This window comes from Porites lutea, chromosome 1 (genome assembly GCF_958299795.1).
Source record: "Porites lutea chromosome 1, jaPorLute2.1, whole genome shotgun sequence".
In the NCBI taxonomy this organism is placed as follows: Eukaryota; Metazoa; Cnidaria; class Anthozoa; order Scleractinia; family Poritidae; genus Porites; species Porites lutea.
Genome location: NC_133201.1, coordinates 58,989,372 through 59,001,998, shown reverse-complemented (window position 1 = coordinate 59,001,998; position 12,627 = coordinate 58,989,372). Strand labels below are relative to the sequence as shown.

Below are 12,627 nucleotides of genomic sequence, written 5' to 3'. Positions count from 1 at the left end.
GTATCATTGGCAAATGGAGTTTAATCCTTGCAAATGCAAAATTGTTACCATCTCACATAAGAACAATCCACCCCAGAGAAAATATGTCGTCTATGGTGTAGAGTTGGAACAGGTTGGTAGTTTCCCATACCTTGGTGTTACCGATCAGTATCAAGCTCAGGTGGTCAGCCCATGTTTCCATGACAGCAGCTAATGTAAGCAAATCGTTGTGTATAATGCGATGAACCTTTGGAATTATCCCAGGAATGTGAGAGAAATAGCATATACTTCCCTGGCACGGCCAAAACTAGAATACGCAAGTGCGGCTTGGGACCCGTTTTTAAAAAAAGATATCAGTGCACTGGAAAGGGTTCAAGGCAAAGCAGCACGGTCCTGCTCACAGAATTATAATAGATATGCGAGTGTTATGTTAGGGTGGGATACGCTGGAAATGAGAAGAAGACAGTTTAGGTTAAGGATTAAATTAACTGCAAAAACCGTGGACGAAGATCCTGCTAGTTGTAAACGTTGGATCTCTAGAAAAGAGATCAAATCAGCCAAAATATAAAAACCAAGAACGAGAAGTCTAAAGAGTACTGCAAAGCTGATTTAAAACAACGTGTATTGTTCGGTAACATCTGTAAACCTGAAGAAGGCTGGTATGGCCAGCCGAAATATTGTTATAAAAAACAATACACGTTGTTTTAAATCAGCTTTGCAGTAGTCTTTGGACTTCTCGTTCTTAGTTTAGGATAATTATGTATAAACTAACTCATTGGTGTTATTGATATAAATAGCCGAAAATATTTAATTCAACACTCCGAGAGTCGCACGAGGGGTAGCCTGCGCCAGGCTCTCAGATAGTATAGTGCGGACGAATTAAAACGAGCAAAGCGAAAAAAAAGACGCGCGTGACTTGGGAAAGGGGGCGGTGGCGGCGAGAAAAATGGCCCTGTCTCTCCCCAACCCCCGCGCGTTTTTCGCATTTCTTTTTACTGAACGACTTTTCACACTATCTCGGAGCCTGGAACAGGCTACACGAGGGGAAGCCATCACATGCCTTCGAGTACCATATGCAAATAAGGACGTGTTTAAATTTTCGTATTTTCCAAGTATAGCTGTCTGGAACTACCTCCCTGAGGCCTTTTCTTAAGAAATAGTTACATTGTTATTTTTATTTAATTTTATATCATTATTTTATATTATTTTACGGTTGGTGTCAGAGTTGGTGTGATGTCTTTTTTTTCTCTGTGTTTGTCAGCTGTTTGTGCTTCGCTAATTGTGGGCACCTGTGGTGTCACGTGGTGGTCACGTTTAGTTTGGCACAAGAGGTACAAGAACCCTGTCTAGTTTAAGTCTGTTAATCCGAGGACGAATCTTAGTCATTTCCTAGCCTCCGACAATGGTCCGGCAGTGAGAATTCTGATATTTATAAGTCTTCGTCGATGGCCGGTCGGAGGCCGTAGGTGGCGTGAGGTGCGTGAGGTACGAGCGTTATAAACTTTGGACTCACGAAGGTGAACGCATGAGCGAATCCCCGTTCCCATGACAACTTAAACCCCGGGAATCTTTGGATACAAAGATGGCGGACAAACATACAATCTCGGTGATCGGTCTGCTTAAAGATGTGGAATTTCACATAATCAAAGGAGCTGCTGAGGTAATATTGACATTTAACGTATACGTGGTGTTCTAAATGGAAAGGAAAAGTAGTTTTTGAATACCTTTTTCTGACTGATGTGTATTATATCAGAAAATTTGTCAGAAAGATGCCGAGGTTTTTACCGATCCCTACGTACTTGGTTTGCTAGAGTGCGAGTGGGATGCCTTTATTCGAGAGAAAAAGAAGGTAGGCATCTTCATATTTTTTGCTCCGTTGAAACTTTAAACTAACGTGGTAAAAAAGATAAAGTTTTAGGCGTCTGGGCGCTTGAAGAATATAAGCTTTAGCTATACATCAATTTTTTTTAATCATAACCGTCATAACTGCTCAAGCTTTATGTAATTGTTTTTATTTTTTAACCGGTTCATGGTGAAGCATTAGAGAGATTAACATCAACAAATCTTGATCGTTAAAAAAGACTGTTTAAATGGTAAAGAAAAGGTTTCATGCAATCTCAATTCTCGTGAGACGTGTGCCAAGAAAAACATGCTTTGAAATTTATTTTCTCTATAAATTTCGTTTTAGTTTTTTTAGTACTAAGGGACCTCATTGTTATTTTGGCTTGTAGTAAAATCCCTACAGTTCAGCTCTTCCACCGCTTACAATGTATTGCCTCAAAGTACATATGATAGTACAGTAACTCACTACTGAGTACTGTATGTAAAGTTTAATTCACCAAGATATATTCTTTTTGTACTGTTTGTCAGGAAATAAGAAGAGAAGTATGGGGTTTCAAGGAAAATGTTATCACTTTTCTGGATGATGAGCTGATTGGTGGTCATGAGGAATTTTTAAAATGGGCATCAGAGAATTATGCATACAGAGACTTCAGGTCTGATCCCAGTGTTATTGATCAGATTCATTTGTGAGCTTTAATAACAACCTGTTTTAATTAGTTAGTCCATTTTATTAGATGATAAAATGTAAATTTCTTTGTAGTACATAACAATAATACAGGATAACAATAAGCTACTATTCCAAAGTCACAGAGCAAAGAACTTGGCATGATAAATGTTTATTGTCCTAAAGTAGATAACTTGGAAATTAGATCTTTTATTCCGTGGAGGCAAGGGTAAATCAGACTTACAAAAGCTATAGATCGAACAACTGGTATCTGGTGGCAACTACTGACACAACTGTGCCATTTACATAACGTCAAAATAATAAGATGCATCTTAAATAGATGTCTCAATAATTATTGAAGTTTATTGCAGCTGATGTTGATTGAAAATGATAAACTGAGGTGTCTGTGCAAAAGAAACAGATGTCTTCCTGGTTAATTATTCCCCTATTCCTTCATTCTACCTCACAACCCCCTTCCCCCTCCTAGCTCCCTTACAAACGCCTGCCAAAATAATATTTGTATCTGCTTAATAACTATTACCCCCTCCCCCCGGCCCCACCTCCCCAAAAAGAAAAAGTTGAAATTTCACTGAAAAGCTAGAATTGGGGTAGGACATTAATTTCTAGTCAGTCTGACTGATTCATCCTCTTTCCTGGGCATGATGACCTGTCATTGTGCACCCTGGGAATGAAAATAAACATATCATAAAACACAAAGCTTGGCATAACAGTGCATTAATTTACAATGCATGCTTGTTAGTTTTACAAAAATAATTTGCTTTTTTAGGCCTCTTCCACTATGGCATGCTGTAAGGAATGAAGCATACAAGAACTACCTCCTAGAAACAAAGGTACTTCAAAGTCTTTGCTATACAGGAGCATGTCCCTAGTTCTGCATCATACATCAGTTCTACATTTATTTACTATAGGTTCACTAGTTGTTGCCCGGGACACCACAACAATGCATGGCACCAATAACTTAGGGCCCTTACCATTCCTTCTCTCCATGACAGACAGCCCACAACACTGGGAACTAAGTCCCCTACTCTTTAAGAACAGTGTGTGGGTTATTTAACATCCCTACAGAATTTTTTACATGTGCAAGGCTAATGTGAGATGGGGCCTGTGGTTTATCGTCCTTGCAATGTATGTAAGAAGACCAGAACTAAGGCCTAACAGTTTGCAGAATACAGAGGCAGCACTTTCTCCTCACTTATTTAAGACCTCAAGTGTTGGTCTGGCTGGGGTTTGAACTAGCGGCTTCCCTCTTGGCCGACTGGCACTTATATCCAATTGAGCTAACCAGGTAGCAGTCCTTGCTGATATTTGAATTACACTTAAGAGGGTTTTCTTTGAGTTTTTAAATTCTGTTCAAAAATAAATTTTGAGAGTGAATAGTTTATGGACAAATGATTCGGTGTTTCATGTGATGCAAATCCTAATACCATCAACTGGCTGAGAGTAAGGACTTCCTCCCTGCCAGATATGAAAAACACTAAAGACACTCTGGAGTTGTGGCCCAAAAAAGTGTGAAAACTGCTATTCTTTGTTTAATAAAATGACACAATCTTAGCATGAAGAAAGGGTAATAGTAGGAATATAAGATTGAAGCTATAAATATCATGTAGTAACATACCAAAAAATAAAAATAGTTTTAAAAAAACTGAGAAGAGAAAGGGTGCAAGCATGAATTTTTAGAATAACCATCATAGAATGATCCCTTCTTCAACCTGTTGTCTCTAAATGTTTCCCAACCAGCTAGACTGATCATATTGTGCAGACAGAATATTGGTTTTATAATGTTCTTCCAACAGTCTCCACCTGTATTCTCTGTTTGTTTGTTTGTTGTTTCAGCATCAGTTTGTGTACCTGGATGTAGCAGTGAACCAAGAACAGACTGGAAGATTGTTGATAGAGGTAAATCAATACCACAAAATAGTTTATTCATAAATTTTCAATTGCTAATCAACATGGTTTGTATGCATGGGTCATGGAAAACCTGGAAAGTCATGAGATTTAAGAATTTCATTTCAAAGACCTGGAAAGTCATGGAATTTGACTGTCAGTGAACACTGGAGTTGGTGTTTAGGTAAAAAAATACCCTAAAACAATGAAATTCTTTTTAATATTTGAATGTGATGTAGCTAAATTAACCCAAAGTCGTGGCCAACTTGAAAAACTCTTGGGAAAAATTAATGGAAAGTCATGGAATTTGAGGAGCTCAAAAGAGTTTGAACTCTGATCTAATACCTTGTAATCATTTTGGTTAAGTTTTGTCCAAATCATGCTTGTGACAAAAGACGTAACCTGCATTAAAGTTAAATATAAAATGATAAAAAAATCAGTGTCCTTAATTAAATCCAATGCTTAAATCTTTTTCAGCTCTTTTCAGACAGATTACCAAAGACATGTCAGAATTTCCAAGAGCTTTGTTTAGGGAATTTTAGTGAAACAGAAAGACATGATCCTCCTTTGAAGCTGTGGTTCAAGAACTCTATACTTCATAGGATTGTTCCTAATGGATGGATACAGGGTGGAGGTACGACAAACTGTAACCAGTGATTTTGTTACCTCTGCATCCTTTGTCTCTGGTGCACAAAAATTTCCAGAGACACACAAAAGTTCATAGCATGGGTCCCACACGATGCAAAGATTGATCGAGCGATTGATCTGAAGATTTTTTTTAGAATATCTTGTTCCTGTGATTTCTGTGGCTGTTCTTGTGACTGTTGTTTAACAACGCACATTTCTTTGAGTGTTTGTTGTGCTTTACAACAGAATCTTTTTTATTTGTCTGGGCACATAAAGGCCCAAGCATTTCCAATTGTGGATTCATTGTTTCTTTAACTGGGACTCATTGCTTCTGGACTGGGACTTGTGATTTGTTCACAAGATGAGTCCCAGGACTCACCATAACTATTTGTAACAAAATCACTGTGTAACTGTAACTTGTAGTAAATAAACCCATGATAGGATGGATTGTACTTTCAGTCCTTGCAGCAGCCATGACTAACCCCCCCTGCCACCCCTGGCAGGGGAGTGGGGGTACTCAAGGGAAGCTTGTGTAGAGGTGTGCTGGCAAGGCCTTTAAACCCTGACCTTGTTTAAGACGAAAAAATTGCTCATTTTGCTACCCTGTTAAGACGAGGAGTCACCCCAGATTTGTTTTGTTTTACATACATGTGTATCAGCGTGCAAAGAAAGTTATAAAGTGTCTGATAGCCCAGGGCTAGTGGATTTCGTTATCGGGCTGGTGAATTCTGTTCTTAACTTGCCCAATGGGCAAGTGAAGTTTTTTGAGAAAATCAAATTACGGAAGAACTGTGAAATCAATTCCTGCTCATCAAAATGTTTTTGGGGCCCATTGAAATGACGTTTGGGCTAGTATATGCTAGCTTCAGCTTGCCCGAATGGCAAGCTTTAAAAATGACTTTCTTTGCATTCTGTGTTTAGAATTATTTAAGTGATTTTTCAACTAGCATCATGGAATAAGATTTTTTACAAAAACAAAATTGTTGGGTATCTCAAAATATCGCCAACCTTCACACTCTTTTCAAGAAATTCCAGTGCAAAAAGACACCCTGTTTGTTCAAGACGCCAACTGTATACTCTGTTGAAGACTCAAAGACCCTGAAAACTATACCCTGTTGGGCGGCACCTGCCTGTTTAAACCGTTTAGACCATTGAAATAGGGAAGTACTCCCAAGGAGTAACCACCCAAAATGTACTCACAGCGGAGAATGACTCTAAACAAAGTAGGAGATCTAAAAATGAACTCATTTCAATAAACAAAGTATGCCACATGTTGCTTACAAAAATTTATTTCAGACTAGTAATTAGAGTTTACTTTTTTTTAAGAATTTTGATTATGGGGGACAACGTTTGCGCAGCCGCCAAATTTTCAAGGGATAAATAATTGTTCGGAAGCGCGAGAATGTCTCCCCATTCTTTTGAGCCATCCTTGTGAAGAGTACCTGTTTCTGTGTAAGGTAGCATCTAGCCTGCGTAGCAAGCGTTTCCGCGCGTTTTTATTTGAAAAAGTTGTAACGAGAGCGAAAATAAGGGTTGACGAAGGAACGGGAGGAGAAAAGAAACCTCTTCTGCCCTCATTCTCCCCCCTTTTCCATTTTTCTTTCGCACTTTCTCTCCAACTTTTGCGCAATAACCCCAGCGGAAACCCGTAGCTAAGTGGTACTCAGGGCATAAAGCTGTATGTATAGGACTCTAAACTGAAGTCGTTTGAACTGAATATAGTTGTGTTTGGTGTTCGCAGATATTGAAGGTGGAAAAGGCACTGGTGGAGAGTCGATTTTTGGTCCCGTCTTTGAAGGTATAATGCTTCAAAAAACACTTTTTAAATTCATGAGTACCTCAAAAAGTCAGGCTTGGCCAGGGGTGTCGGGTATTCGGGTATATGGGTATCCTACTTTAGTAAAATCCACCTAGTGGTCTATTATCAATGCTGCGTTCTGACTGGTTGAGCTACTACAAGGCTATATGTTATAGTAGCGAAAAGCCAGCCGCGAGGGTTTCCGTCTCCTCTCGCGTGACACCCTTGCGAAACTTTTTTCGATATCCCACAAATGGCAGCTTATCCGTAGGCTACATTGGTTTCGAGTGGTGCCTACCCTACTCGCAGTCAGTAGGTATCGGTCGGTTTTTCTGTTAGTTTGTTTTTAATTGTATTTCGATTTTTACAGTTTTATGCTGTTTTTTAAAAATTTTCAAGCAATTTGTTAATGTTGGTTTGTCTTTCTACTTTGTTACATGTAAATTGAGACAGTTTTGTCCACATGCAACCCAGTGCAACTTAACTGCGATGAGAAGTGCAGCCAAATTGTTTTTTTTTTTTTAAAAGAACCATCTGCTATACTGTAGTTCTTTAGAGTTCATTTTTTCTTCCATCTCAGATGAAGACTTTTCCATCGCGCATGACAAAAGAGGGATCGTTGGTATGGCTAACAGGGGCCGACATACAAATGGCTCTCAATTTTTTATCACGCTACAGCCCGCACCATGGATGGACACCAAATATGTTGCCTTTGGGTAAGTTACATGACACATACAACAAACAAAATGAATAAAAGACCCGTAAAGCCGGTCAGCGGACAGGAAAGATGGCCGCTTGCTTTTTACAGTAGAACCTCGATATAACGAACCTCTATACAACGAAGTCGTCGGTATAACGAACTACTTTTTTAGCCCCAGTAATGGTAAAATATATGTAAAAGAACCTCGATATAACGAAGCCTCGTTATAGCGAACAGATTTTGCCAGCCTCTTGGCTCTTCATTATATTCCTTTGAGGTTCCACTGTAGCTCCGTCCGTTCAGGAACCACCTATTCAATTAATTGAGAATCCTACTTTTTTCTTCCAACTATAAGGGCAAGCTATTAGGTTTAATCAGAAACTCATATGGGTTTCTGGTTTAATATTTTTGCCCCTTTTCTCTTGATTTCGTAATTTTTTTCTCCTGTAAACTTGTTTATTTTGTGGATCGATGTGGAGGAATAAATACACTACTACTCAGTAATATACATGGACTCCCTCAAACCTTTACGCAGTTATTTTTTATTCTCTCTCTCTTTCTTTCTCGGAGATATTGGCTTTTACAACTACGCTATTAATCCGAGGTTTAAATAAACGTGATGCTTTGTTATATAACGTTACATGTATTTCTATTGTTTATTTACTTACTTTTTTATTTTACAGGCAAGTTATAGAAGGTGCTCGAGTTCTCGACATTCTCGAAGCACAGGAAACGTTTAACGAAAGACCGAAATCTCCCTGCGTCATCGTAGACTGTGGTGTGTTTAACGTGGAGGCGCTCTGGAGCACTTCCAGATAATAACTGGTTTCAGTATGAATGTAAACAGATAACACAGAGTTAAAAAATACCTTAATCATTCATTGATTTTCTTACATCGTTGTTCGTTAAGTTAATTCTGTTTCAGACTTTGTTTGCTCTCTTACAGTAATTTCTGGTAGAAGAACTTCTACTAGTCAGTTATGCCTTTCTGGGCATACTGCAGTAGTTATCCTGTGTAGCTGACCATAATTAATTTAGATTCAAACACAAGCGGTTTTCAAATGTAACAGAAAAAAAATTAAATACCTAAAGAATATTTCAACATAAAATGCATAGGCATATTTTTCCTCACAACTGGAACGTTTGACCAGAATAATGAAAGAAACGATGACCGATACACAAAAACCTGGTGAATTCAAGCCTTCTTTGGATGCTTTTTTTTGTATCAAAGTGTACACTTTTGCTATATAGCAAGAAAAATAACAAGACAGTAATCACATTCTTTTGATGTAAGGTAGTTTCACGCATTCATCGTCGATTAGTAGTCTAGAGCATAGAAGTACAACGAATAGAATATTCGCTGGGAAGGGAATTCACTTTTTGTATAAAGAAGCCGAGATATAATTTGTCAGAAGTCTGTTTATAGGTTATGTTGACCAAATAAAGTTGACTTAGCAATCTTACATAAGTCTGCGTAACTGAGAACTAAATAACCTTTGCGTTGCTGTGGTCTAAAGCCTTGTTCCACGGGTCAGTTATGAGTTTTTTCCTACAGAAACCGAGTTCTCTTACCTCAAGGGAGAACAATACTACATAGCCAAATGTCAGTGTAAAAGAAGGGTTTGCGGTAGAAATTATAAGAAGGGAATGCCCAAAAATAAAGATGACAATGTTAGTTCAATCGCCCTAATTGAAGAAAATGGATGAAAAGTTGCATCTATCTGACTGAGGTTTACGTAGTGGAAAGACAGGGTGGGCTATTACCGTACTTGTTCATGTCCTCCCTGAGCCCTCCCCCCTGAGTGAGTCACCTGATATTAGGTTCTGACGCACCTAGGCAACTTGTTCCTATAGTTACATTTACAAACAAGGATAACAGAAAAATAAACAGAGTCGAGAACAGGATACTTTTTAATGGTGCAGCTTCAAAAATTATATATTGGCTTAAATTTGGCTTTAGTTGTTCTCATAGTCTTAGTTTCTATTCTTTTTTGCCCTTTACAATACTTACAGACGTCATGTCGGCATTTGCTTAATTAGTGTGTAGGAAGACAACTATCCTTTATCAATTCTAGGCTTATCTACTTTGTTTTGGATCAATTGTTTTTACGCATTCCACACACACGACGTTGCATTCTTAAACACACAATGCTATTGCAAAAATAGTACACGATTTTGTTCAGCATGGTTTGTCATGGAGTAAAACAAAACGAAATTACAACAATTATCAAGCAATCAGTTACAGTTCACCATAAGAACAAAAACAGTCCAGTTATTAACATTTAATATTTCTTGGAATTTACTGTTTATCAAAATGGTTGTAAGAAAGTTGTTTTGTGTATTATGCGGGGTTATCTCGCGCATAAGCTCGTTGTTTCACGAAAGTTCTACCTGCTGGTGATTGTTTTGGTGCAGTACAACCAATTGTGTTTCACTGATGCATGAAAACCGCCCACAAAAGATTGGTTTGATCACTGAATTGCGCCAACTGCTCTGTTGGAAATTTGTTGCCCCGGCTCGCAATAATATTTTCTCTCTTGCAAAAGTTTCCCAAACGTACTGAACAAAGTACAATTCGAATCTAATTCCCAACGGGTAGTTCTTCGAAATGTCCATCGGTTCACGATCTGAGCTAACATCAGGATATTTTCTACTAGTAAGGGTAGGTAAACATTGCTGTTGAAATAGATTTGCTGAAGCAATTATGAAACCGTTTATTCCATGAAGCTAGGACGCATGAGACAAAGACTGAGATACTATCAACTCTCATTGAGAACAGTTTGTCTACGGTTAACGTAACAGTTGTTTGAATTTGCTACTAGTTGTTTTTTCGCTACTAGTTTTGTTGGGTAGAATGATGTGATATTGTAGCTAGATGGAACTCATGTGATTACCTGGCCGCACATATTCTAAGCATTTCTGAAATCGAGAACTTAAAAAGTGAAATTGGTGCTCGGCAAAGCTATATTTTGCAATAGGGAGTGAGCTGAGATGTCAGACGAAGGTTTTTGAACAATGTAGAATCAGGTAGTTGCGGCAGTCAAGGTGCTGGTTCGGCAGGTAGTGATACGAGTTATTAGCCTCTTCGACGCTATAGTGCCCTAAGGAGGATCATCATGATAAGAACTTGAACATTTGAGCAAGTCTGACATTGCTCACATCGAAGACAACACTGGCAAAATTTTATATCATTTTAATTGCAATAATTTAGTTGAATTATAATAATTAAGTTAAATAGATAATGTTGCAAGATAGCATCTCTGTTGAAATCGAATGAAACTATTTAGGGGCATGAGCCGCGCCACCGTTCTCAAAGGGTTACCAAGAAAACATGTTCATTATGGGGCATGGATAAAATTGTAACCTTAATTGTTCCCAGGGTCTCTCTTCTTCCTGAAGGTAACTGGACCGACTTAACGTTCGCAAAGACTTCTGGGAGCGTTACGAGGGACCAGGGAAAAAATTGCCAATAGATGACTAGTGCGTCCCCAGTAACTATCCCACAAACACTTGCGGGACACAAGCCGCATAAGGGTTTCTTTAGTGGCGAATGGGAGACACGTGATCTTAAGACCCTATCAGAGACTTTATCGCTGAGAGCGGGAACGTGAAGAAGAGAGAACCCTGGAAAAAGGTTGGTGCATGTATAATATGAGTATGCTAAACTGGCAGCTAATTCAAGCTTTTTATTTTCATAGGCGGCTTCAGATGAATCTTCGATCGCAGCTTGTCCGCTGACCCATCAGGTCCGAATGCTCTGCAAGTTGAAGAATATCGAACCATTGATAATGCCTTTTAACATTCAAAAGAAATCGAAAAAATTCCTTGAAATCAACTCCACTGGTAAAGTCCCAGTTCTTGTGCATCAAGTCAACGAGGACGAAGCACTTGTTTTAGACGACCCCCCTCTTATCGCTAAGTATTTGGAAGAGTTATATCCGGATCCGCCCATCGGGAGCAAGAGCAAGGAAGCTATTGTTGCGGGCAGTGATATTTTCCAAAAATTCTGCGCCTTGATAAAAAACCAAGATCCTTCCAAAGAAGCTGGGATGAAGGCAGCGCTGTTAAGGAAAATGGAAGCGTTGGATTCGCTTCTAAGAAGTACGAATGGTGCTTTCATGGAAGGGGACTCTTTGAGATTTTCAGATTGCAGTTTGCTACCTAAACTTCTTCTTGTTCGGGTAGCTGCCAAGGAGCTCAAAGGAGTTGAAATTCCTGCGCGACTCAAAGGAGTCTGGGGATATATTCACGCTGGTGAAAAACAAAGTGTATTTCTTGAAACGCGTCCATCGAATGAGCTCATCAAGGAACACTGGTCTAGGCATTTTGCTGCGCCAATTATTGAAGGATACGAAAAAGACTATTAATTTTACCCTGGAACCTTAAGTTTGTTACTGACCAAAATTCTCCATAAGCGACTTAAATTCTCCAATCCGGACTTTCTGTATGGCCGAAACATTCTTCTTTCACCTTGTCAATCGTGTCAACTTGTTCATGTACTAATTACGGTAATCGTAGAAATATAGGGTGCGTTCGAGGTTAGAGCAAAGAGTCCTGCAGTTATAGTATCTTTTGATCACATATGCACGGAAATGCCACATACAAGAGCTGGAAGATACCTGGCAAAGGAAACCTTTTATGCCAGAGAGTATATCCAGGGGCTGTTTACATGGAGCGAGGAAGATCTCAGTAGCTAAGGCAGAACAAGTACGTTTCGCTAGGTTTACATGCAGAAATTCAGGGGCGGATCCAGGATTTTTTTAGGAGGGGGTGCACTCGTCTCTTGCTCTACTTCAACACCAATAAACCACATAGTTTTTTTTTTGCAGAATACCAGTTGTATTAGAAAACCGCAGGTCATCTCGGGGGGGGGGGGGGGTGCGCACCCCCTGCACCCTCCCCCTAGATCCGCCCCTGAAATTTCCTTCCTTGTGGTGCCCAAGTAGAGATCAGAAGGATCAGCGAGGAATCAAAAATGAGCCCTTCGGCTCTTACTCTTCAGCAGAATTATCGCATAATCAGCTCGTAGTAACGCCAAATGATATAAATAGTCGGCCTTCGTTGCCGTGATTAACCACTGAACGATTCGTCGCAGTTTTAGTCCCGTTTGTC

General features: G+C 39.2%; 2 protein-coding genes across 2 annotated transcripts; both read left to right on the top strand.

Annotated features, from left to right (window-relative positions):
- The first annotated feature begins 1,510 nt into the window (after positions 1-1,510).
- Positions 1,511-8,975, top strand: LOC140940566 (probable inactive peptidyl-prolyl cis-trans isomerase-like 6). Its single transcript, XM_073389559.1, has 9 exons — positions 1,511-1,639; positions 1,733-1,828; positions 2,350-2,474; positions 3,273-3,336; positions 4,340-4,402; positions 4,868-5,024; positions 6,759-6,815; positions 7,396-7,531; positions 8,199-8,975. The coding sequence occupies exons 1-9, from the start codon at positions 1,562-1,564 to the stop codon at positions 8,332-8,334; spliced, it is 912 nt and encodes a 303-aa protein (XP_073245660.1). The 5' UTR covers positions 1,511-1,561; the 3' UTR covers positions 8,335-8,975.
- Positions 8,976-9,994: 1,019 nt separating this feature from the next.
- On the top strand, positions 9,995-12,263 carry LOC140940557 (chloride intracellular channel protein 2-like). The gene is made up of 2 exons (XM_073389547.1): positions 9,995-10,177; positions 11,214-12,263. Exons 1-2 carry the CDS (start codon positions 10,124-10,126, stop codon positions 11,880-11,882), a joined length of 723 nt encoding a protein of 240 aa, XP_073245648.1. The 5' UTR covers positions 9,995-10,123; the 3' UTR covers positions 11,883-12,263.
- The last annotated feature ends 364 nt before the right edge of the window (positions 12,264-12,627 follow it).

What these genes read in the sequence shown, in the direction of transcription:
- LOC140940566 (XM_073389559.1), top strand. Translation starts at nt 1,562, where the DNA reads ATGGCGGACAAACATACAATCTCGGTGATCGGTCTGCTTAAAGATGTG. An exon ending in TGGATGGATACAGGGTGGAG is followed by an intron (nt 5,025 to 6,758) that starts GTACGACAAACT and finishes TGGTGTTCGCAG; the next exon opens with ATATTGAAGGTGGAAAAGGC. An exon ending in TTTTGGTCCCGTCTTTGAAG is followed by an intron (nt 6,816 to 7,395) that starts GTATAATGCTTC and finishes CTTCCATCTCAG; the next exon opens with ATGAAGACTTTTCCATCGCG.
- LOC140940557 (XM_073389547.1), top strand. Translation starts at nt 10,124, where the DNA reads ATGTCCATCGGTTCACGATCTGAGCTAACATCAGGATATTTTCTACTA. An exon ending in GATATTTTCTACTAGTAAGG is followed by an intron (nt 10,178 to 11,213) that starts GTAGGTAAACAT and finishes TTATTTTCATAG; the next exon opens with GCGGCTTCAGATGAATCTTC.